The sequence below is a fragment of the Eschrichtius robustus genome, chromosome 1 (assembly GCF_028021215.1).
Source record: "Eschrichtius robustus isolate mEscRob2 chromosome 1, mEscRob2.pri, whole genome shotgun sequence".
In the NCBI taxonomy this organism is placed as follows: Eukaryota; Metazoa; Chordata; class Mammalia; order Artiodactyla; family Eschrichtiidae; genus Eschrichtius; species Eschrichtius robustus.
The window spans coordinates 73,672,190-73,695,421 of NC_090824.1; the positions used below are offsets into that span (position 1 = coordinate 73,672,190).

Below are 23,232 nucleotides of genomic sequence, written 5' to 3' on the forward strand. Positions count from 1 at the left end.
GCAAGACATCTGGGCTGGAGATATAAATTTAAGCGTCATCAGCTTACAGATGGCAATTAAAACCATGAGTGTGGATGAAGTCACCCAGACAAAGTGTGGGCCAGAAGATCTGTGGGCCCAGGACAGAGCTCTGGAGAGCTCCAACTCCAAGCAGTTGAAGGCTTGGATTTGTGAACATTCTCCCAAGGAAGCAGTGTGTGAAGTGGAAAGGAGTGAGGAAAGGGCCCTGGATATCACCAACATTTAGGGGAAGAGACGGTGAACAGATGAGAAGAGGGGGGCAAAAGTGCAGGAGAAGCCAGGACAGGGTGTCAAGCCTAGGGAAGTCAGCAGCGTCAAATGCTGCAGAGGTCAGTGGAGGTAAGGAGAGGAAACTCCGTCAGTTAGATTTAGCAACTAAGAGGCGGCGAGTGCGGCCAGAGAGAGGTTAGTGGAGCGCTGAGAGGGTGGGCTTCCGGCTGTTGGGGAAACCTTTTCAAATGAAACGCGGTTTGAGTAGGTGGCTGGAATTGCACCCCGCGCTGCTTTCCCCCGCGCGCCACAGTCACGCCTGCACACTCTTACACACCAGAGGGCTGACAGGGACTTGGCGTTCCCGGACAGGGCTCGCAGAGATCCTGCGCAGGCGCCTCCGGAGCCCGCCCGCTCTGCCGCGAGCCCCTCCCCAGGCCTGCAGAGGGCGCTGCGTCTCGGAGAGCCGGGGCGTGACGCCGCTCTAGCTAGCGCTAGCGCTCGGGCTCGGTGGTGGGCGCCGCAGTTCCGCGCCGCGCACGCCTCCTCCCAGCACAGGTGGGTCCGCCGGCGGGGGCCAGCAGTGCTTGGGAGCCGTGGGGCGGGCGGGTAGCGACAGCCTCTGGGCGCGGAGTAGTCCCCATCACCTAAGTGCCCCAGCTCGGGCCCGGCTCCGGCGGATCGGGCTGTGGACAGGGCTGCACGTGTGCAAGTCCCATTCCGGGTGGGTGCCTTCTGGACGTGCAGTGCCTGTCCCAGAACCCCTTAACACCCCAGGGGTCTCCGCCCCGGCTCGCCCGCGGCTTCCTGGGGACATCTAGGGGTGGGGCTACCAGGGGCGGGGCTCCCATGATTGACACGTCTTTCCCCAGGTTTCACGGGCACCACTTGACCCCTCCCCTGCCCTGAATCTGAGCCAGCACCATGGTGAGAACCCTGAGCCCAGCCCCTCACCTCCGCATGCCCACGCCCTTGCCCTTGCCCCTGCCCCGCGTGGGGCCTTGCCTCCGTTGCCCGATATAAACCTGGGGCTCCGCAGTGGGGGTTCCGGTGGGTATGCCCCTGCAAGGCAGCCTGCACTCTTGCAAGGCAGCCTGCACTCTTGCAACCCGCCCATCCCTGTAGCACGGGCGCCTGAAGGTGAAGACATCGGAAGAGCAAGAGGAAGCCAAAAGGCTAGAGCGGGAACAGAAGCTGAAGCTATACCAGTCAGCCACCCAGACTGTCTTCCAGAAGGTGGGGCCCTCAGAGGTAGTCCCCTCCCACAGTGGCTCCCTTAGTATGTATAGCACTGAGGCCAAGAACTGCGCCTTAGAGTCAGGCTGCTTGGATCAATATCTGCGTTCTATCAGGTACTAGCTGTGTGTCCTTTGGCAAGTTACTGAATCTCTTTGGACCTCAGTTTGCCCATCTGTAAAATGGGCCTAACAATTGCACTTACTGCATAAGGCTGTTGTGAAAATTAAATGAGAGAATACATGTAAACCCATAAAGTGCTTTGTATAGTACCTGTAGTATAGAATGGCATTCACAGAACAGTCGGTAGTTGTATTTATGTTATTAGCCGTGTAGCAGGAGAAAGATATGATCTCTCTGACCCTGCTATCTACCTTCTCAGCGCCAGGCTGGAGAGCTGGATGAATCAGTGCTGGAACTGACAAGCCAGATTCTGGGAGCCAACCCTGACTTTGCCACCCTCTGGAATTGTCGCCGAGAGGTGCTCCAGCGGCTGGAGGTCCAGAAGTGCGTAGGGGTTCAGAGCCCCGGGAAGATGGCCCTGGCTCTGCCCCTGCCCTGCCTGGGTCCAGGGCTGGAGGAAGAGTGGGGCAGCCAGGGGCATAGGCAGAGGGCAGTGGAGGGCTGGGTGCAGAAAGACAGGGGTGAGCTGAGATTGGGTGTTGGAGGGCCCTGACCCCCATTCCCCTCTGGGTGCAGGTCCCCCGAGGAGTTGGCCACTCTGGTGAAGGCAGAACTGGGCTTCCTGGAGAGCTGTCTGAGGGTGAACCCCAAGTCTTACGGTACCTGGCACCACCGCTGCTGGCTGCTGGGCCGCCTGCCAGAGCCCAACTGGGCCCGGGAGCTGGAGTTGTGTGCTCGCTTCCTCGAGGTTGATGAGCGGAACTGTACGTGCCTGCAGGTTCTGTCCCTACAGCCCTCACCTGCCCCACGTTCTGGTACTAGGGCCTCAGTAAGGCCCAGAGTGGGGAGGGATGACCAGGATGGGCCCACTGAGCTGATGGCAGAAGGGATGATGGAGCCAAATGTATCCTCCATGGAGTGCAGAGAGGTGTTTCTCAGAATCTCCGAGGGAACTCCAGGGGTACCAGCCGGGGAGATTTTCTTGCCCTGCTTCTGAGATGTGCTGTATGCCCTTCCCCCCAGTTCACTGCTGGGACTACCGGCGGTTTGTGGCTGCACAGGCAGCTGTGCCCCCTGCAGAGGAGTTAGCCTTCACTGACAGCCTCATCACCCGAAACTTCTCCAACTATTCCTCCTGGCATTACCGCTCCTGCCTCTTGCCCCAGCTGCATCCGCAGCCAGACTCTGGACCCCAGGGGCGCCTCCCTGAGGATGTGCTGCTCAAAGGTAAGCAGAGTCAGGGGGTGCTGGGGAGGACTCTGCAGTGCCACCCTTCCAACCCTCATGCCTAGGCCTGTTCCTGAACCTGCCGCTCGGGAACTTGCCTGGCTCTGGTGGTGCATAAGATCCAGTCCCTGGCTGCAGGGAGCCGAAGTGTCCAATGGGGGAGATAAAACTGAAATGTGCAGCCCCTGGGCAAGGCCAGCCTATAGGTGAAACTGCAGGCTGGAGGAACTCCAAGGTGAGGGTGGGATGTTGAGGCGGCCAGGAGCCAAGCAGGGTCCTAACCACAACCCCATGCCTCCTTGGCTCCTGCAGAGCTGGAGCTGGTGCAGAACGCCTTCTTCACTGACCCCAATGATCAGAGTGCCTGGTTCTACCATCGTTGGCTCCTGGGACGAGGTGAGCAGTGGGGGAAGAAGCTGGGTGGTTAGGGCTTAGAAGAAATGGAAGAATATTTAAGGAGACCTGAGGCTGTGTCTTCCCCCAGCGGATCCCCAGGATGCCCTGCGCTGCCTGCACGTGAGCCGGGATGAGGCCTGTCTGACTGTCTCCTTCTCCCGGCCCCTGCTAGTGAGTCCTGCAGCTTTTGCCGGAGAGCATCGTGGATCGTGGGCCTGGTGCTGTTGGAGTGACGGGTCTCTCTTTGTCCCCCGTGCCAGGTGGGCTCCAGGACGGAGACCTTGCTGCTCGTGGTGGACGAGTCACCCCTGGCCGTGGCGTGGAGGACCCCAGATGGCAGGAACCGGCCTAGCCACGTCTGGGTATCCCAGGATTGGTGGGCAGAGTGGAGGCTGGGGTAGGGCTGGGCTGGGACTGTCAGGAAAGTGGTGCAGCCGGGCTTTTTCTTAACCCCATGCTCCCAGCTCTGTGACCTGCCCGCCACCTCTCTCAACGACCAGTTGCCCCAACATACATTTCGTGTCATTTGGACAGCAGGCGATGCCCAGAAGGAGTGTGTGCTCTTGAAAGGTGACACAGCCCGCACCTCCCCCCTTGGCAGCAGCCCTCATCCCTCTCTTCCCGTCATGGGTGTCCCCTCCGACCACCTGCTCTTTCTCACAGGCCGCCAAGAGGGCTGGTGCCGGGACTCCGCCACGGATGAACAGCTCTTTAGGTGATGATGACAGGGAAGCACGCAGACGAGGATCGGGGCTCTGGACTCTGGGCAGCAGGCAGCTGGGCAGGAGGCTGGGGGCTTAAGCAGATGATCTCAGACTGGATACTGGGGCTGACTAGTACCCCAGGGCTGGGGTATCATCCCCTCCCCCACCCTGCCCACCCTCAGGTGTGAGCTGTCGGTGGAGAAGTCCACGGTGCTACAGTCCGAGCTTGAATCCTGTAAGGAGCTGCAGGAGCTGGAGCCTGAGAATAAATGTGAGGCCCGATTCCCTGAGCTCCCGCTCCCCTGAGGAGGCCCCTTTCTGGGGGGGGGGGCCCCTTGGGGAGAGCGGGAAGGGTCTCCAGAGGATGGGAGCAGAGGAGGATCCAGGAGAGACCATCCTCTTCCCCGCCCTCTCCCCAGGGTGCCTGCTCACCATCATCTTGCTGATGCGGGCGCTGGACCCCCTGCAGTATGAGAAGGAGACGCTGCAATACTTCCAGACCCTCAAGGCAAGTCGGGTCCACGGGAACCGGCGAGGGGGAGGCCCAGCGGGCAGGAGGAGGGCCGCTGACATGCATTCTCTGTGCCTTCTCCCTGCCAGGCCGTGGACCCTATGCGGGCCGCGTACCTGGACGACCTGCGAAGCAAGTTCCTGCTGGAGAACAGCGTGCTCAAGATGGAGTACGCGGAGGTGCGCGTTCTGCATCTTGGTCACAAGGTAGGGACTGCACACGCGCCTTCCCGGCCTTCGCCCCGCCAGCTGGCCTCCCTCTTCCTCATGACCTGGCCGGCTTTTGTATCCGCTCCCCGGGCCTCAGCCGAGACACTCACCATGCCCCCGGCTTTCCTTCAGTCGCACGTGCCTTTCTGGACATTTCTTCCTCAGCTCATTCCCATGCTTCTCTCCCTGGAGCAGGCCCCGACACCTAAAACCTGAATAGTTTCCAGAGCTTTCTGACAAACCCTCCAGACTCTCTTTTTCCTCTCTAGTCCTTCCCAGTCAGTCTCCCCAACACGTCACCGCTGCCCACCTTCGCTCCCACCAGCCGATCCCAGACTCACCAGGCCCGCTCCCACCGGTGTCTGTGTTTATCCCAGCGCCCTGCTCCATCCCCCGTACCTGCCCCACTCCCACCACTCCACTGGCCACCCCAGCCCCAGGGCTCAGGTCTCTCCCATGTCCTTGACATGGAGCATGTACTGCCAGGGGTGGTGAGGTGAGCGTCCCACCTGCTCCCTCTTCTCCTCAGCTGGGGTCCCCAAGGGCCTGTGTGGGGCACACAGGGCAAGTGCCTGACAAACGATGGCTGAGGACCTTCCCCCAGGTCTCGCTGGGTATCTCATCCCCCCTTCTCAGGATCTGACGGTGCTCTGCCACCTGGAGCAGCTGCTCTTGATCACTCACCTCGACCTGTCGCACAATCGTCTCCGAGCCCTGCCCCCTGCCCTGGCTGCCCTGCGCTGCCTCGAGGTAAAGCACTCACTCCTCTGTCACTGTCCTGGCTGGTCCTTTTCCCCTTCCTCCACCTCAGAAGTCTGCCCACCCTACAAAGAGATGCCCAGGTCCTCCCAGACCCCACAGATGACCCCTGCCTTCTCCTCTGTCACCCAGCCTGACCCCAGGAGCCCTTCCATGCACTGTAAGCTGATCACCCTGGGCTCTCCAGTTGCTTGTACCAATCCCAGGCTGACAGCTGCCTTCCCTGCCTTGTCTTCCCTGCCCTCCCTGCTCCCCAGGTGCTGCAGGCCAATGACAACACTATCGAGTCCCTGGACGGTGTCACTAACCTGCCCCGGCTGCAGGAGCTCTTTCTGTGCAACAACCGTATCCTTCCTTCTGGGTACCTTTCAGACAGCAGGTAGTGCGAGGTGCCACACCAGGAAGGGACAGACAGCAAGCAGAGTGGTGTGCCCCTGGACATGGAGAGGGGGCTGTGGCTGTCTAAGCTGAGGAGAGAGGGTAGCCTGGCGCTGTATGAGGCTATCATTGACTTGTACTGGTAGAGTTTTGCAGGATGGAAGTAAGTGACTTCCTCAAGCCAGAGTTCACAAACCAGCAGCCTACAGATATTCTTGGGTAGCGCATCATGTTTTTAAAATCAAGAAGTTTCATATTTTAAAAAAATCTAGAATCCTGATTTTTCTTTAAAAAATGGAAGTTAAAGCAACCTTTAGCCTGCATTTCCACTTGGCAGCCCTTGGCCATTGGTGGATCATGGGTGCCTCTGCATCCGGGGCTAGCTTTCACCTTGGCCATAGTCTCCACCACTCCTTCTGGGACTGTATCCAGTCAGCCTCCTGTGCTTCCTGCCTGGCCCCCGGGGGCTGGTGTTTGCAGTCTAGAGCCTTATGCCCTCCGGGGAAGCGGACAAGGTGCCCACCAAGCAGGCTGCTAGGCAGCAGTCCCTGTTCTTGAGGGAAAGCAGTGATGGGTGCACAGGAGCAGGTGGATCTGGAGGAACCTGCCGAGCTTTCCTTGACTCCTGCCCAAGGCCTCCATCAGCCTGCAGTGCTCCAGCCTCTTGCCTCCTGCCCCAGGCTGGTCCTCCTCAACCTGCAGGGCAACCCCCTGTGCCAAGCAGTGGGCATCTCGGAGCATCTGGCCGAGCTGCTGCCTTCGGTTCGCAGCAGCCTCACCTAAGAGACTCTGCCCCCGCCCCCTGCCCTTTAACTTATTGGAACTGAATAAACAATGAAGAGGCCCCCAAAGGCTGCTAAGCCGCCGCCGCCGCCGCCACCATCATTACTACCGCTACCTATCCTGGAAAGGAAAGGGAGAGAGTGAGGGTATGTCAGTTCACCCCCTCTACTTTCATTTTATGCTCAGTCCTGCTGTTCCCTGTCATGGAGAACCAAAGCCTCAGTATCTGGGGCAGAATCAGGGCAACGGCTGGATTTGAATCTACATTCTGGTTTGGGGCTGGGCTGGGTCTAAGTTCCAGGCTGCAATCAGATTTGAGTTCAGGTTCCGGTTGGGGCTGGACCACAAAGCAGCTGGAAGTCTCTCTAACTGAAAGGGCTCATGGAAGTTTCTCCCGTGACCTGTGCCCCTTCTAGATGCCCTGTCTGCCCTGGCTCTCCTTCAACACAGCTGAGAAAGCTCTTCCCAGGAGGAGTAGGCCAGGGCACCCTGGCTCCCCTCTCTTACAGCAACACTGTCAGTCCCCATGAGTAGCATGCTCTGGATAAAGAGCCCTTGGAAGTCCTTGATCCCATTTGGTCCTCACAAGCTCTCAGGGCTGAGACGATTAGGCCCATAGTACTGATGAGGAAACTGCTGTTAAGATGCACCCAAGGTTGCTGAGCTCAAGTGCTGGAGCCAGAGCTGTCTCTGCAACTTGGTCTGGGATTCCAGATTCATGTTCTTGCTTCTGGATTGGGCAGAGCCTGGCCCCAGCTCCCGAGGTACCGAGACGGTGTCTTTTCCCATGGTCCCCCCTCCAACACACATACACATACCTTGTCCTGACTGAAAGCCCTGAGGCACTTGAGCCTCCCCGGAGGGAGGAAAGGGGAGCGACTCAGGGGTGAGGGCACTGAGTTAAACCTGGCTGGGTGGGGAAAGAGAAAGATTGAAACAAGAGGGAGAGAATGTGACAAGGCATTTTCCTGGTTCCCTGAGAATCTACCTGGACCCACATGTGCTCACACACAACCGGACTCTCAGGGCCCTGCCCCTCCCATATCCATAGTGATACACAGGCAGCCCCTCCATGAAGCCCTTTGGCTGACCTGGCTCACACCTGCCTGGAATTTTGATTTCCGCCAGTGCATCCTCTTGAGTGTGCTGGAGGATTTGGGGACTTAGACCTGCACAGGAAAAGGTCACGAGGATGTGGAGGGCTCTGTGCCCGGTCCGGGAGCCTGTGTCCCAACTCCCCAAGCCACCTCCCTGCCTGATGCATCACCAAACTCAGCATCTCCTCCAGTCAGCTTCCTTGTGTCCCCTTGCCCACCCTGTTTTCACTGTCTTCTGTTCAGGGTCCCATGGACAGAGCTGGGACAACAGCGGGATGGAGGGAAGAGACCCCAGGAACAGGGTCCCAGCCTTCCAGAAGATGTCTGACCTCTTCTTTGCCTTGGGGTTCTCTTGGTGGCCTCCCTGGCATTTCTCCCAGTGTCAGGGTGAAGTTGGGGCAGGTGCCTGGAGCCGGTTGGTCAGGATTCCCAGGAAGAATTCCAGGTTGGAGAGCCCTGGCCTCCAGCTCACCAGACTTTCATCTCAGTGAGAGAAGGGGGTACTCTGCAGCCTGGGGAAGGGGGCCTTCATTCCCACCTGAGCCTCAGAGCAAAGACCTCAGCCTCCTCCAGACCCCTAGGTTTGGGGGGTGGGGGGTGGCAGTTAGAAAACAAAGAGATTGCTTCTACTCTGACCCCCCTAATCCTCAACCTGGAGGGACACAGGAATCAGGGGGCAGCTCACTCATGCTGGGGGCTGTGGCCTAGCTAGAGGAAGAAGGAGGGACAGACAGATGGATGGTGGGGGCTGGCTGGTGGAGCCAGTCGGAGGGCCTGGCTGCTGATGTCACCAGTGTGTACCAGCTTGGGATGTTGGGACCTCCCTGGGCAGGACGAGTCCCAGAGCCAGGCCGGTGGGCAGTTTCACAGGGTCAGAGGCGGGCAGCCTGAGCTTGGGAAGAGCGAGTCTGCTGGATAGAGGTGTGGGTGGACCCTCCCTGCCCCCATCGCGCTAGAGAAACTTCCCACATTACAGGGACGATTCTTTCCCCCTCACCCACACATGGACATCCACCAAGCCAGGTTCCCCATCCAGAAAGCTGCTCGAGGACCCCTCCCAGGAAATGACACTTGTCGCAACCTCCTCCACCGAGGAGAAGGTGCTTCTGATGCACCCAGTCTGGCAGGAGTCAGCGTCCCTCGGACAGGGTGATCTCATCAAAGCCTTCCAACTTCAGCCCTGACAGACCCCGCCCCCGCCCCCTCCCCAGCCCGGGCCCAACCCTGCCTCCAGTCGGTTCCTGGTTCCTTGAAGGGGAAAGAGGGTGCGGCCTAGCCTCATTTCCCACCCCTACCTCGGAAACAGCCCCCAGAGGCTGGGCTTCCTCCCTCGAGGATGGAGCAACCACCCTCCCCCTTCTTCCCCGAAGCCTGGCCCCACCCTCCCCCCTCATAAACCACTTACCCGCCCTCCCCAAGCTTTCCATTCATGCGGCGGCTGTCAGTCCAGCCCCATCAGTCCCGACCTGTTCCACCCAGAGATGGCAGCACCTTCATCAGGTGAGGCCCCGGCCAGGTGGGGTGCGAGCCGGCCCGAGCCTGTTCCAGTGAGGCAGCTCCCCACACACCGAGACTCTGCACCTGGGAAGCCCGGCTCGGGGCACCTCTGCCCCCGCCCCGCCCCTCCGGGCAGCTCCGCGTGGGTGTTTGACCCGCGGTGGGGAATGTCAGGAGCCCAAGTCGTGAATGTCACTTGCCTGTGTAATGCAAGGAGGCTTGGGTGGGGGATTCCGCCTAAGAAATGGGTCCTTGAGGCAGGCAGCTCTGGACCTCCAGACTGAGGAGCTGGCGGGTGGAGGGAGCAGGCCCGGGATGGTCTGTGCTGCTGCACCTTGAGGGTGTGACAAGTGTCATTTCCTGGGAGGCGTCCGTGAGCAGCTTTCTGGATCGGGCACCTGGCTTGGTGGATGTCCGTGTGCGGGTGAGAGGGGAAAGACTCGTCTCTGTAATGTGGGAAGTTTCTCTAGGTGAGTCTGAAAGGAGTCTTTGGGGAAGGTCTCTGGGTGGGTCTGAGGGAATCTCAGGGTCGAGATCAGATCACCTCAGTCATCTGGCTGGGACTGAGTCAGCTCTCTGGATGGAGGGTTTCTGGGTGAGCTGACTGGGGCGTCCTGTAGGGGTACAGGAGGTCTGTGTGAGTGATCAGAGCCTCCCTGCGTCGTCCACACAGGCATGACGACGGGCAGTCCTCGTTCGGATGTGGGCCGCTGGGGCGCGAACACCTGGCAGCCCCCCGTGACACCTTCTCCAGAGGCGGAGCCAGAGCCAGACAGACATGCTGGCCAAGGGGGCAGCTCCTTCTGGACTCGCTTCTGTGGCTGTTGCTCGTGCCAGAATGCGATAGATGACGACCGGAGGCCTGAGTCCCGCAGAGACCTAGGGTCTAACTTCAGGGATCGAGGGCCCAGCTCCGGGGGTCGAAGACCCGACCCCCAGCCCAGCACTGCGACCACAGCTAGAGATGGCACCATCCAAGGTGAGGCCCACCTGTCCTCGTTATCTGAGAGCCAAAATGCTTTAATGGGCCTGAGACTCATTCTGGCGTCTCTGGGGGCCTGGGAGGCTAATGATGCAGGGCCGGACTCCCCGCGGGGCTTCACTGAACCTGAGCTCTGGCCTTGCAGAGGGAATGCTGGTGGTGACTGGTGTGGATCTGCTGAGTTCACCCTCGGACCGGAATCGCCAAGAGCACCACACGAATGAGTTCGAGTACAATGAGCTGATTATCCGCCGTGGGCAGCCTTTCGACATGGTCCTCTTCCTGTCTCGTCCCTATGAGTCGTCCGATCATGTCACCCTGGAGCTGTTCATCGGTCAGTGGAGCGCGCAGTGGGAGGGGTGAAGGTCCTGGGCAGGGTGGAGTGGGGGTAGGGGGCTGCCTAGCAGGGCTCCCCGCCCTCGTATTAGGGTCAAAGGGGCATCTTTAGGCTCCTCACTCACCCCACTCCTCGCCCCTGCCAGATAAGGCAGGTGCAAGCATGTAAGTATGTCCCCAGGGGTACCTCAGGGAGGGTCTTGGTGTCCCTGTTTTCCTAAGCTCACCCTCTTCAAGCATCCAGGGGTATCTGTCTCAAAATTCTTTTTCTTCAGGTGCTTGGTACCGCATCCCCTTCAGTGTTGCTGCCTCTGTGTGTCTTTCTTTCTGGGTCTGCCCTCCTTCCTCAGGGTGTGGCTCTATGCTCTGTCCCACTGTGTCTCTCGGTCTCTCTGTCCCCATGGCCCAGGGCAGGTGCCTCCCGCATTGCATTGCTTGGTGGCTACTGACTGCCTAGGCTGGTGCTTATGCTGCCGCAGGGGGCCGGCGACCCCTTGTACCCTTTGATTAGGGCCTAGCCTTGCCCACCCCAGCCTGTAATTTCCCAGGTACCCCCACCACCTCCAGCAAGGATGCCCTGGGCTCTGGAAGCTGCAGCCCCAGGGAGCAGGCAGGGTTGACCTTCAGGATATGAACTGCCCTTTCACACGGGGCAGGGGCAACTGGACCCAGACAGGGTGGCTCTGCTCCTCCAGCCCAGGTGCTGGAACAGTCAGGCAGGGAGAGCGTGACGGTGACCTGGTCTCTTCTAGTCACCTCTGAGTTAAGTGTCGAGGGAACAGGTTTGGGATGTTGGACTGGATCTCTGCCCTGACGTGTGGGCAAACACTGGGTGGGGACAGAGCTGCTCTCAGATTGACCCAGGCGATGGTCCAACTCAGGGACACACTCACTGGCTCATACACTTTCTGGGTGGGGCTGGGAGAAGTCCAAGGCACCATCCCCCCCCCCCCCACTTCAGATAGGCTGCAGCAGCTAATCAATGCTTCCCCCACTCCAGGAAACAACCCTGAGGTGGGCAAGGGCACCCACGTGATCATCCCAGTGGGCCAGGGGGGCAGTGGAGGCTGGAACGCCCAGGTGACCAAGTCCAGCGGGAATAATCTGAACCTACGCGTCCACACCTGCCCCAATGCCATCATCGGCAAGTTTCAGTTCACGGTCCGCACACACTCAGAAGCTGGCGAGTTCCAGTTGCCCTTTGACCCCTGCAATGAGATCTACATCCTCTTCAATCCCTGGTGCCCAGGTGAGCCTGCTGGAGTCAGAAGCAAGGCATGGACAGGAGGGGAGGGCAGGTCAGGGCTTCCTTTCCTAGGATCTGGCTACGTGCCTGGGTACCTAGCCCTAGGAGAAGCCAGCCTCCCATTGTCCAGGTGAGGGGACCTAGATCCAGGACCTAGAGAGGTGACCAGCCCAAGGTCACACAGCCTCACCTCTCCTGGGGAAGGGCCCGGGTTACAGCCACCCACCTCTCATTATCTCTGTCATGCTCACTGCATCCGTCCTGGGAGCAGTGCTGTCAGGCTAGAGGCGTTCCTGCTCTTCCTCTGCGGTCATGAGTCCTGCAGAATCAGCCCAGGGGCAGGTGGGACTCAGGGAGAGGGCTGGAGGGGACCAGGCATATATGCTTTGGGAACACAGAGGACATCGTGTATGTGGACCGTGAGGACTGGCGGCAGGAGTACGTGCTTAACGAGTCTGGGAGAATTTACTATGGGACCGAAGCACAGGTTGGCGAGCGGACCTGGAACTATGGCCAGGTACGGCTGGCTGGGGCCTCGTGCACTCAGGGGCACTAGAGGCAGGTGGGGCGGGGTAGGGGAGCAGGTGCTGGCCTAGGGGTCACCTCTGCCCTTCCTCCCTCCAGTTTGACCACGGGGTGCTGGACGCCTGCCTGTACATCCTGGACCGGCGGGGCATGCCACATGGAGGCCGCAGGGACCCCATCAGTGTCTGCCGGGTCGTCTCTGCCATGGTGAGCACACTCGCGTCTCTGAGCCCTACTGTGTGTCTGCCTGCTGCCTCCCCTGCTCCACCCCACACTCTTACCCTTCCTGATTCTGTCCCTGCTCTTGCAAAGGGTACTGTGGGAAGTGGTCTCACTCCTCTTCCCTCCCTCGCCTGCCCCCCAACCCTCCCCTTCCTGGCTCCCATTCCAGCTCTTGTGTAATGTAGGGCCAAACCCCAAACTTGGCACACCCAGCCTTCACATTCCTGTGTCAGACCAGGATGGGGGTGGAGTGGGCAGAGAGCTCTGGGAGTGCTGAGAGGGGCTCAGGCTGCTACTGGACCCTGAAGCCTTTAGGGGTGAGGGATGGTTGCAGGGTCAGAGGCTGGGCCGGGGGCCACACGGCAGGCCCTGAGCCTCTCCCCCAACTCTGCCTCATCCCATCCTGTCCTGGGCAGGTGAATTCCTTGGATGACAGTGGCATCCTGATTGGGAACTGGTCTGGAAATTATTCCTGCGGCACGAATCCATCAGCGTGGGTGGGCAGCGTGGAGATTCTACTCAGCTACCTACGCAACGGCCGCCCTGTCCCTTACGGCCAGTGCTGGGTTTTCGCCGGTGTGACCACTACAGGTAGTGGAGGGACGGGACAGGAGTGGCCTGGGCCCTACACGAAGGAGGGAGGGAAGCCAGGCTCCGCCTTCACGATCCCAGCCCAGCTGTGGCTGCGGTGTAGGAGCAGGCGGGGTGGCTGGTAGGCTGGCCTTAATTATCATTAATTAGTGTTAACAACCGAGAGGGGCCTAGAGGAGAGGAGGGAGAAGGGACAGTTAGGGACAAGGCGAGGCCGGTGGCCTGGATTCCCCTAACCCCCAACACTCCCTGGCTCAGTGCCCTCCTGACCCTAGCAACCCCTGACCCAGTTGCCCTTGTCCCCTTGCTACTCCTGACCTCGTGCCTCACCTGCCACCCCCCCACCCCTGCCCTGGCCGCGGGCCCTGAACCCCAACCCTGGTTTCCGCACAGTGCTGCGCTGCCTGGGCCTGGCCACCCGTACCATCACCAACTTCAATTCCGCGCATGACACAGACACGTCCCTCACCATGGACATCTACTTTGACGAGAACATGAAGCCACTCGAGCACCTGAACAATGATTCCATCTGGTGAGGCTGGGGCTGGCCTGCCCTTCCCTGCTGAGGACTGGTGACCCGAGGCCTGGGCGCCGGGGTATGCTGGGGAGGCCCTGGGGGGGTGGGCAGCTCACGGAGCCCTCCGGCCGTGTCCATCCAGGAACTTCCACGTGTGGAACGACTGTTGGATGAAGAGGCCGGATCTGCCCTCAGGCTTCGATGGATGGCAGGTTGTGGACTCCACACCCCAGGAGACCAGCAGTGGTGAGGCAGGGCCCTGGCTAGCTCCTGAACCCCACTTGGGGCCCCTCCCTCTCTCCCCAGCCAGGGTACCAAACTACAGCGTCCCGGACGGGGCCTTCGAGCCGGGTTCTGTAACCCCGCAGTTCTTCAGACTCATCAGGGCAAATCACCATGTGGCCCTTCATTTGTTTTTACCTTTCTGCGTAACTATTTGCCTAAATTTTATTTATTTGTAATGATTATTACACTCAGATGGCTCAAAAGTCCAAGGATTCGAGAGAATTCCGTGAGAGGTTTCCCTCCCCTGACAAATCCACTATTCCCACTTGCTTTTTTATTTACATATCCTGGAGGTAATTAATTGAAGGACCCTTTTATTTATATATATTCTTTTAAAGTTTAAAAAGTCATTATTTTAAGTAAAACATGCTTGGAAGGAAAAAAATAAGGATAGAATTGTATAGCATAAAGTATACAATTCCCTATCCTCTCTCAGGTGGTTTGTTTCGTTTTGTTTCAAGGAAATTTCTATATCCTACTCCAAACCTGATACGTTGGACCTTCAGGGAATAGACTCTAGGAATCTGTATTTTTATTTATTTATTTATTTACTTATTTACTTATGGCTGTGTTGGGTCTTCGTTTCTGTGCAAGGGCTTTCTCTAGTTGCGGCAAGTGGGGGCCACTCTTCATCGCGGTGCACGGGCCTCTCACTATCGCGGCCTCTCTTGTTGGGAGCACAGGCTCCAGACGCACAGGCTCAGTAGTTGTGGCTCACGGGCCTAGTTGCTCCGCGGCATGTGGGATCTTCCCAGACCAGGGCTCGAACCTGTGTCCCCTGCATTGGCAGGCAGACTCTCAACCACTGCGCCACCAGGGAAGCCTGGAATCTGTGTTTTTGAAAGTTCTCCTGGTGATGTTGCAGATCAGCTGGGTTTGGGAGTTCCTCTAGGGCACAGAGCATTAGGTCAGCAGCAGAGCAGACCCAGCCCCCGACTTCCTCTCTTTCGACGCATATTCTCGCTTTTACCAAGTTCCTCTCGTATCTGTTCCACTGCTCCACTGAGTTATACGTACAGTATGAAAAAATCAGGGTTCAGATAGGTTCAAAGGAGAAAACAGCTTCTGTAACCCAGTCCAGCCTAAGAAGTAATCACTGACGACATAACCTACTAGTCTCTTTTCCACAACGCACGTTTCTGCAAAAATTAGACCTCCCGTGCTGTTCTCAGACAGGGCCCGCACACCCTTCCCACCTTAATACTCTGGCCCCAGGCAGCCCCACCTGCCCCTCCGGTTGCCTCTCCCCCCAACCCCTGCCACCTCTCCCTTCCTCACCCTGGGTCAGATAGCCTTCCCCTAGCCTACATTCCTCCTCTGGTCTCTGGCCAGACCCCTCCCCCTCAGTCATCTCTGTGAACGGTGCCCCCTGAGTTGTGCAACCCCAGTGATGCCTGCGACGCTGGAACAGCCTGCAGGACACCGGGAGATCTGAGTTCTGGTCCCCACTCTGGGAAGTGGTGGGCTGGGCGGCAGCCAGGGGCTCTGAGGCCAGCCAGACCTGGGCTTGATTCTAGCTTGATCACTTCTTAGATACGTCATCTTGGGCAAGTTCCTTTCACCTTCGGGCTTTGGTGTTCTTGTTTGTAATGTGTGGATGATATATGCCATACAGGGTGGTTGGGAGGATCTAATGAGAAGTCATAGTAGACTAGCAGCATGGCTGGAGCTTAGTAGCTACTCAGTTAAGTATTAACTCCTTCCTTCTCTCTGTATCCAACTGGCTTGGGAGATCCTGGCATCTACTTTGCCTCACTGAGCCTGTCTCCCCATGTGTAAAAGGAGACCATCATGTGAGATGTTTTCTAAGATTCTCTCCTGTTGGATGGCCCTCACTTCCTGTTCTGTGTCCTCTCCTGCCAAGCCTCCTCCCTATCAACCCATCTCTTCCAGAAAACCCTCCCGAGCACACTGAGGACAGACTCTGTTTCCCACCAGCTCCCCTCTCACCTCCCCACAGAGAGGACACAGTAGGCTGCAGAGCTGAAGAGTTGTTCTGGATCTTTCTGGAATGGTGACTGTGATGTCATTGCTCTCCCAGCCGGCAAGCAGAGCCACGGTGGGCTCTGGGTTTGTCTTGATGTAGGATGGCTCTTGACCTCAGGGGGTTACAGACAGCTGACATGAAGCTTCAGCCGGTAGAGGAAATATGCCAGCAATTTGGTTAGCAAGGCAGGCCTGTCTCCACGGCTGTCCGTGTCCCCCTATGCCCCACCAATGACTGAGGCCAAATAGAACGTGTGTGCTCCTTTGTTTAACCTCCCTGAGTTGGACCGGTGGGAGCTGACCCAAGGCAGTGGGCGCTGGGCCTGGATGGGTGGGCCCAGGGTCTGGGGGGGGCCCCCTCGGCCTCCTTGGATCTCTCACCCCCATGCTACCCTCACTCCCCTAGGCATCTTCTGCTGTGGCCCCTGCTCTGTGCAGTCCATCAAGAACGGCCTGGTCTACATGAAGTATGACACGCCCTTCATTTTTGCTGAGGTGAGGCCTGTGTGCCCGGTGCCTTTGTGGGCAGCCTGGGGAGACCAGGGCACTGGCGTTGGCCCTGGGTTCTCTGGTCCTGACCTCACCACCGACCGACTAGCTGTGTGACCTTGAGCAAGTTACTCATTCTATGAGTCTTAGTTTCCCCAACTGTTAAAAGGGGGATAATAATGGCTGCCATGCTTCCCGTGCTCAGGATCAAAAGAAATAATGGGTATGAAGCTGCTCTGTAAGTCACAGAGTCAGCGAACGAGCGTAAGGAATTACTGTTATTAATGTTGAATACACTGTAAGGAGCCTCCCAGACCAGTTTCTTCCCCCATCTCTGGCCTTGTCTGGCTCAGCTTGGAAAGTCTCCCAGTTTGGCTCTTCCAGGAAGCTCCCAACCTTTGGATCTAGCCCTCCATGCAGCTCCTAGGATCCAGGGAAGGCAGCTGGGGGTCAGGCCCACCCTCAGACCTTCTGGCTCACTCACTCCCGGCTCACACCCCACACACGCCCCATACAGGTGAACAGTGACAAGATCTACTGGCAGCGGCAAGGTGACGGCAGCTTCAAGGTCGTGTACGTGGAGGAGAAAGCCATCGGCTCGCTCGTCGTCACGAAGGCCGTTGGCTCCAACATGCGGGAAGAGGTCTCCCACATCTATAAGCACCCGGAAGGTACCAGCCCCCAAACCTGGCCAGCTCCGTCCACGCCAGGGGTTCCCACCAAGCACTCGCCAACACCAGCGGCAGTGGTAAGCTCACCGTTGACCCTCAACCCCCAGGCTCAGAAGAAGAGCGGAAGGCAGTGGAGACCGCAGCCTCCCACGGCAGCAAACCCAACGTGTACGCCATGCGGGACTCGGCTGAGGATGTGGCCCTGCAGGTGGAGGCGCAGGACGCAGTGATGGGGCAGGACCTGACCGTCTGTGTGGTGCTGACCAACAGCAGCAGCAGCCCCCGGACTGTGAAGCTGCACCTCTACCTCTCTGTTACCTTCTATACCGGCGTCTCTGGGTCTGTCTTCAAGGAGTGCAAGAAGGAAGTGGTGCTGGCGCCAGGGGCCTGTAAGTGCTCCTTCCCCAGCCCTGCCCCCTCCCCCCCCCCCCGCCCCACGGCTGGGCACCCCGGGGCTGGGGACATGGAGACCTCCGGATGCCGAGTCTGGGGAAGCTGGCCTCAGTGACACCATGCCTCCTCCCCACAGCGGAGCGCACGGCCATGCCCGTGGCCTACAAGGAGTACCGGGTCCACCTTGTGGACCAGGGGACCATGCTGCTCAACGTCTCGGGCCACGTCAAGGAGAACACGCAGGTGCTGGCCAAGCAGCACACCTTCCGTCTGCGCACCCCGGACCTCTCCCTCACGGTAGAGCAGCTGGCTGGGGCAGGGGGAAATCGGAGGGCGAGGGGAGGGGGCACTGGGCCAGGAGCTGTGGCAGGAGGAGGTCAGGGACCAGCTCTGGGCTCTTGGGCTTCGGTTTCCTCCTCTGGAAAATCAGATCTCATTTCCCTGATTCTGTGGTGGCTGCAGCTGGAGAGTGGGTTGGAGTTTCCTGTCTGGCTTTGGGAGAGCCCTCTCTTGGGGGCAGAAACGTGGGTTGAGGGAGGTCTTGATTCTAAGGAGCTCTCCCTCTCTGGGGGAGCGTCTGGTCCCGTGAGTTTGGCCAAGGGCTCTGATGGGGGCCTCTTTTTCTCTCAGTTACTGCGAGCAGCCGTGGTTGGCCAGGAGTGCGAGGTCCAGATTGTCTTCCAGAACCCCCTGCCTGTCACCCTCACCAACGTTGTCTTCCGGCTCGAGGGTTCCGGGCTGCAGAGACCCAAGGCCCTCAATGCTGGGTGAGTCCGGCCCCTCCTCCTTCCCCTGCCGCTGCCCTTGCCTGCCTCCTGGCGGCGTGGGTCCCAGCTTTGCTTCCTCTCTCGGTCAGGACGGTAAGGTCTATCGCTTGGGGCCAGCCAGCAGCACCTCCTGACTCAGTTCAGCCCACCCAGCACTTAAAAGGCCTGCTGTGGGCAGTGCTCCGTGGTGTCCCCACCCTGCCTCACCGGCTCGTTAGGGAGCTGAAAACTCACATAGGAATCACTAGCAACTCGTCACTCCTGTCGCCCAGCACTCAGGAGTTGAGCAGGCACTTTCAGGAATATAAGTTCATCTGGAGACCACAAAAACCCCTTAAAGTATATTAGAGATCATCACCTGGGCGTGTGCCCCAGGGCAAGTGACTGATCTCCTCTGCGCCTCAGTTTTCTCACCTGTAAAGTAGGGATAACGATAAGCCTGGCTCTGAGGATCAGAGGCGACGCTGCCTGTAAAGCACTCAGCATGGTGCTCGGCACGACATTAGTGTTCTGTTGGTAGCTGTCCCCGCTTTACAGACGGGGCAGCTGGTGGCCGCATCTCACAGGGCCTCACAGCTCCTAAGGGGCAGGCTCTGCCCCTCCCGCTTTGGTGAGAGCACAGGCTCTCAAGCTTGTTGCTGGCGTGGTGGCATGAGGGCCGAGCAGCAGTTCCGAAGGCGAGAGCCCTGTGCCTCGGGGCCCTCACCCAGCCTGCCGGGGCCTGATCCCGAGCCACGTGAGGCTCTGGGCCAGGCCGGTACCCACAGTCGTGTTCCTGGGCCTGTGCTGCCGTCTCTGACGCAGACCCACGCACGCAGGAACAGCACAGAGGAAAAGCAGAGAAGGCCAGAGGCTGACCTTTAAGCTCAGCCTTCTGGGGACAGGGGCAGGAATTTTCCTCATTCGACAGAGAGCACCCAAGGGAAAGGGACAGCATGCGCTCGGGGGTGCTGGGTGAGGAAGCAGAGGGTCCCTGCCCGCCCTGCCCGTCCCTCTCCCCACACACAGCAGGCTCTGCCCGGTGGTGGCTGCCACTTTCGCCAACAGGCCAAAGCTGAAAATGTTGCTGTTCTGATCTCTGCCCCAGCCCGGCCCCCTGGATGATGGGACACATCACAAACGAGTGCTCTCCTTCTGTCGCCCTAAAAGGGTCTCTGGCAGCTTAGAGAGTGGAGCTTGGAACTCCCAGACAGCTCACCTGCTGGTGTCTCTCACCTGCAGCTGACAGAGGGAGGTTCGCCTGTTCTGAGGGATCCCCCAGAGCGGGGCTTCCCTCAGCAGCCCCACCAGATCTTTGATTCTTGCCCCTGCCTGGGAATAAGGGAAGGACCGCTGCACTGAGTGATGGAGACCCAGGTCCTCTCTTCAGCTGTGGGGCTTGTGTGAGTCTCCCCCCGACTTAAAGGTCCCAGTCTTCCCACCAGTATGTGAGCGGGTTAGATGGTAGTTTCTCAAGGCAGGTCCTCCTTGGACATCCTGTGGCTCCTCAGCTGCTGTGAGCCCAGGCCAGGGCCACCAGGACAGCTGAGAGCCCTGAGCTCCTGGCTCGGATATATTAGATTCCAAAACGGGCATCACTTCACTCTCATCTGCGCATCCAAGGCTGTGGTATGGAGCCCCATTATGGCATAAGTTGTGCCACCCGGCCTGCTGAGCGGCCCCTTAATAAACATTCCAGAACTTACTCCTTCAGATGGCTATTGTCACCACCAAAGCAGTCACCAGGGGAAGCTGGAAGTCTGCTCCAAATCCTTCTCAGGAATTTCCCCCAGAGCCTGAATCATATTCTCTAGAATGTCCTTAGGGTGGTCTTCTAAGGGAGTGGATTTGACTTTGGGGAAACAGCCTCAAGTCATTTAGAATTAAGATTAATTAATAAGGTAAGTGAACAAGGTGGGTCATAACGCCCTTTTCAATCAGGACTGAAGCTTGGCTGTAAGGGAGGGGCAGTGACTTGTCTGGGTGTGCGTGCGTGCCCAAGTGGGTGTGTGTGATGTGTGTGTGGTTTTAAATGGCTGTGAAGGAAAATCTGAGAGGAGTTTTTTCAAATGTTCAACAGGGTTGAACCAGTACATAATTGAAGGACAATGCTAATTTGGATGTCTAAGTTCTGATGTCCTGCCAGGGAGTTGGTTTTATTACCTGCGCTCATTTATGGGCACATTCCAACTTTAGCAGCTGACGTGCTCAGCTTAAACTCGCAAACTGGGGTGCAGCCAAGGTCTCGCCTGACTCTTAAGACCAGGGTAGGAAGAGATCTTGACATCCCTAGCTGGAATCTGGGGAGCAATTTCTCTTGGAAATAATGTTACAAATAAAGGCTAGGCTCTGAAATAGTACAGTTCAATTACAGTATGGGTTAAATAGACTTTTAAAGGCTGATCTGAACCTAAACAACATTTAACCTGCATCGATGGAAAAGTGAGCACAAATTAAAAGCGCAGATTCGTAACCAGGCAGAGTATAGCCTACCTGCTAAGTTATAGACTTAATTTCTTTCCTTCTTTTTCTTTTTAATAAATTTGTTTATTTATATATTTATTTTTGGCTGCGTTGGGTCTTCGTTGCTGCATGCGGGCTTTCTCTAGTTGCGGCGAGCAGGGGCCACTCTTCGTTGCGGTGCGTGGGCTTCTCATTGCGGTGGCTTCTCTTGTTGCAGAGCACAGGCTCTAGGCGCACGGGCCTCAGTAGTTGTGGCACACAGACTCAGTAGTTGTGGTTCGCAGGCTCTAGAGCGCAGGCTCAGTAGTTGTGGTGCACGGGCTTAGTTGCTCGGCGGCCTGTGGGATCTTCCCAGACCAGGGCTCGAACCCATGTCCCCTGCATTGGCAGGCGGATTCTTAACCACTGCGCCACCAGGGAAGTCTCTAGACTTATTTTCAAGTTGTATATTATGATAGGAAGTCTAGAAATTAAGTCTATAACCTAACAGGTAGGCTATAGATATCTATCTCCCTGTCTCCCCTGCTTCCCACCTTCATAGAGCTTGGAGGCACCTTCAAGACCATCTGATCCCACCCCCTCATTTTACATTCGCTTCCATTTTACACCAGAAAGTGAGGATGACTGGTACCTTGTTCTAAACCACACAGTTAACAATGGTAGAAGAAGGAGTACAGAGTGGTCCAGGAACGCCCCTTGGAAGCAGGCTCCAAGCTGTTTTGCCCCAAGGAGAGCTCATCCTCAATGTTGGGGTGTTGGCTCATTCCCTTGGAGGACTGTGGTGTTTGCACAGAGTCTGGCTCCAGAGACGGTCCTCAAGGCAGGCTCAGGTTGAGCAGGGGCCAGAGGTAAAGGTTTAAGGCAGAGGCAGGAAAGGACAGATGCTAACAGGCGTGAGAAGGTGCGATATAAATGCAGTCACAGTCAGTGCGTAAGCACACGTGCAGATTGCTGGGGGAGCTCAGAGAAGGGTGAGATTCATTTTCCTGAGGGCAGGAGGTGCTCCAGGGAGCCCTCACTGAGGAGGAGGTGTGAGCTGGGTCTGGAGGCAGCCTGGGGGCAAAGCATGAGACAAAGGTGAGTTCAGGGAAGGGGAGGAGCTCAGTGGGGCTGGTGGGCAGGAGGAATGGGGGGATGATGAGGTGGCACAGGCAGGCAGGGTGACTCAGAGTGAGCCTGTGTGTCAGGTTAGGGAGCTACAGTTTCATCTATCTCATAAGCACCGAGGAAGCCAAGCCCGTGAAGGGCTCAGTTCACCTCTGAATGCTTGGAGAATAGAATGGAAAATGAGATGGGAGGCAAGAAGGCCAGTTAGAAGGCTGGTGAAATTGTGATTCCCAGAGGGGTGGTCTGGGACCAGAGGTCCATGGGAAGGAAGAAAATAAAGACACTGTAGTGTGTGTGTGCACACCAGCATGTGTGTTTCTCTCTCTCTCACTCACACACACGAATGTGTGTCAATTTAATTTAAAGATGCCAATTGTCTGTTCTTTTTTTTTTTTTTTAAATAACATCCTGAAATATGATCGTAGCAGAGGATGATTAATTTTCTTCCACCTTCTTCCTTGGCAAACCTGAAAGTATTTGGCAATACTGTGTTGAGCCCCAAAGTCTCCCTTTGAAGTTTCCTTGTTCTTGGAAACCCTGCGGGGATTGGGGCTGACCTGGTTGGGGCAGGAGCATTGGCCATGGAGAGGAGGGGAGGCAGTGCCTCGGTCTTTGTCCAGATGTTTGTGAGAGCAGGGAGGGAGGAGTCCTGGATGCTGAGGAGATTTCCAGCTCCAGCAGCTGGGTGGACGGCCACTGATCTAGCCTTGCAGAGGTGGCCTTGGGGTTCAGGCTTTGTTCCAGTCAGTAGGTTAGGTCTTGGGTGTGGAGATTCCAGCTGAGCCCAGAAATGCCTGAAGGGCTCCACCTGCTGCTCTTCCTTCCTGCCTGCCCCATCAGCCCTTACTCCCCACTCCACCCTCGGTCACCCCAGGTCTATGATCCTGTCTCTTCCCACAGGGACATTGGGGGCGACAAGAGAGTGACACTGCGCCAGACGTTCGTGCCTGTGAGACCAGGATCCCGCCAGCTCATCGCCAGCTTGGACAGCCCACAGCTCTCCCAGGTGCATGGGGTCATCCAGGTGGATGTGGCCCCGGCCGCTGGTGGCAGGGACTCCTCAGATACTAGAGGCAACGGTTGCTCAGGGGAGACCATCCCTATGGCATCTTGAGATGGGGCTTAGCCCTGGGCCAGGAGCAGTGGGAGTGGAGTCAGATGAGCAAGGGCACTGCCTCAAGATAGGGGCCCGCTGCAGAGCTGTTCCCCAGGGCCTCAGGTGGGGAGACCGGGGCATCTGGGGAAGAACCGATCTCATTTGCACAGATGCTAATAAACTGTTTTTTAATGAAGCTGCCGTTCTGTCCATCTGTCAGTCTATGCCGAGCCAAGGAGCCCCATGGCCTATCCTGGGGATGCCCTTGGCATTTCTGACACCCCTAGGTCTGAGAAGCATGGCTGGCAGGTCAGCAGTGGTACCACTCAGGAGTTCTTGAGATGGGGCCGCTTGGCGTCAGGACAGCCTCCAGCGCTTACCTGCCCAGTCTTCACCCGCTGACCAAAGCCCTCGGAAGCTCCCTGG

At 57.8% G+C, this 23,232-nt stretch overlaps 2 protein-coding genes across 3 annotated transcripts; both read left to right on the forward strand.

Moving 5' to 3' along the window:
- Window positions 1-701: 701 nt before the first annotated feature.
- RABGGTA (Rab geranylgeranyltransferase subunit alpha) lies at window positions 702-6,634 on the forward strand. Of its 2 annotated transcripts, none has more exons than XM_068547085.1 (17): window positions 702-789; window positions 1,104-1,158; window positions 1,357-1,467; window positions 1,850-1,974; window positions 2,167-2,354; window positions 2,614-2,817; window positions 3,130-3,213; window positions 3,302-3,384; window positions 3,474-3,575; window positions 3,678-3,783; window positions 3,877-3,928; window positions 4,100-4,188; window positions 4,337-4,425; window positions 4,518-4,634; window positions 5,274-5,387; window positions 5,654-5,741; window positions 6,409-6,634. In XM_068547085.1, exons 2-17 carry the CDS (start codon window positions 1,156-1,158, stop codon window positions 6,555-6,557), a joined length of 1,704 nt encoding a protein of 567 aa, XP_068403186.1. In that variant the 5' UTR covers window positions 702-789; window positions 1,104-1,155; the 3' UTR covers window positions 6,558-6,634. The 2 variants fall into 2 exon arrangements, with proteins under 2 accessions (XP_068403186.1, XP_068403196.1); XM_068547095.1 differs by lacking the exon at window positions 702-789 and adding an exon at window positions 845-955.
- A 2,501-nt stretch (window positions 6,635-9,135) lies between these two features.
- On the forward strand, window positions 9,136-22,957 carry TGM1 (transglutaminase 1). Its single transcript, XM_068547071.1, has 15 exons — window positions 9,136-9,154; window positions 9,825-10,130; window positions 10,279-10,467; window positions 11,470-11,718; window positions 12,114-12,232; window positions 12,340-12,447; window positions 12,879-13,053; window positions 13,447-13,585; window positions 13,713-13,816; window positions 16,248-16,336; window positions 16,848-17,001; window positions 17,109-17,390; window positions 17,531-17,691; window positions 18,025-18,161; window positions 22,611-22,957. The coding sequence occupies exons 1-15, from the start codon at window positions 9,136-9,138 to the stop codon at window positions 22,822-22,824; spliced, it is 2,445 nt and encodes an 814-aa protein (XP_068403172.1). The 3' UTR covers window positions 22,825-22,957.
- Window positions 22,958-23,232: the final 275 nt, after the last annotated feature.

Excerpts from the sequence above, each read along its gene's own strand:
- TGM1 (XM_068547071.1), top strand. Across the intron at positions 12,233-12,339 it reads GGACCTGGAACTATGGCCAG|TTTGACCACGGGGTGCTGGA; the intron begins GTACGGCTGGCT and ends TCCTCCCTCCAG. Across the intron at positions 16,337-16,847 it reads CGCCCTTCATTTTTGCTGAG|GTGAACAGTGACAAGATCTA; the intron begins GTGAGGCCTGTG and ends CGCCCCATACAG.
- RABGGTA (XM_068547085.1), top strand. Across the intron at positions 1,468-1,849 it reads CCCAGACTGTCTTCCAGAAG|CGCCAGGCTGGAGAGCTGGA; the intron begins GTGGGGCCCTCA and ends CTACCTTCTCAG. Across the intron at positions 1,975-2,166 it reads CAGCGGCTGGAGGTCCAGAA|GTCCCCCGAGGAGTTGGCCA; the intron begins GTGCGTAGGGGT and ends CTCTGGGTGCAG.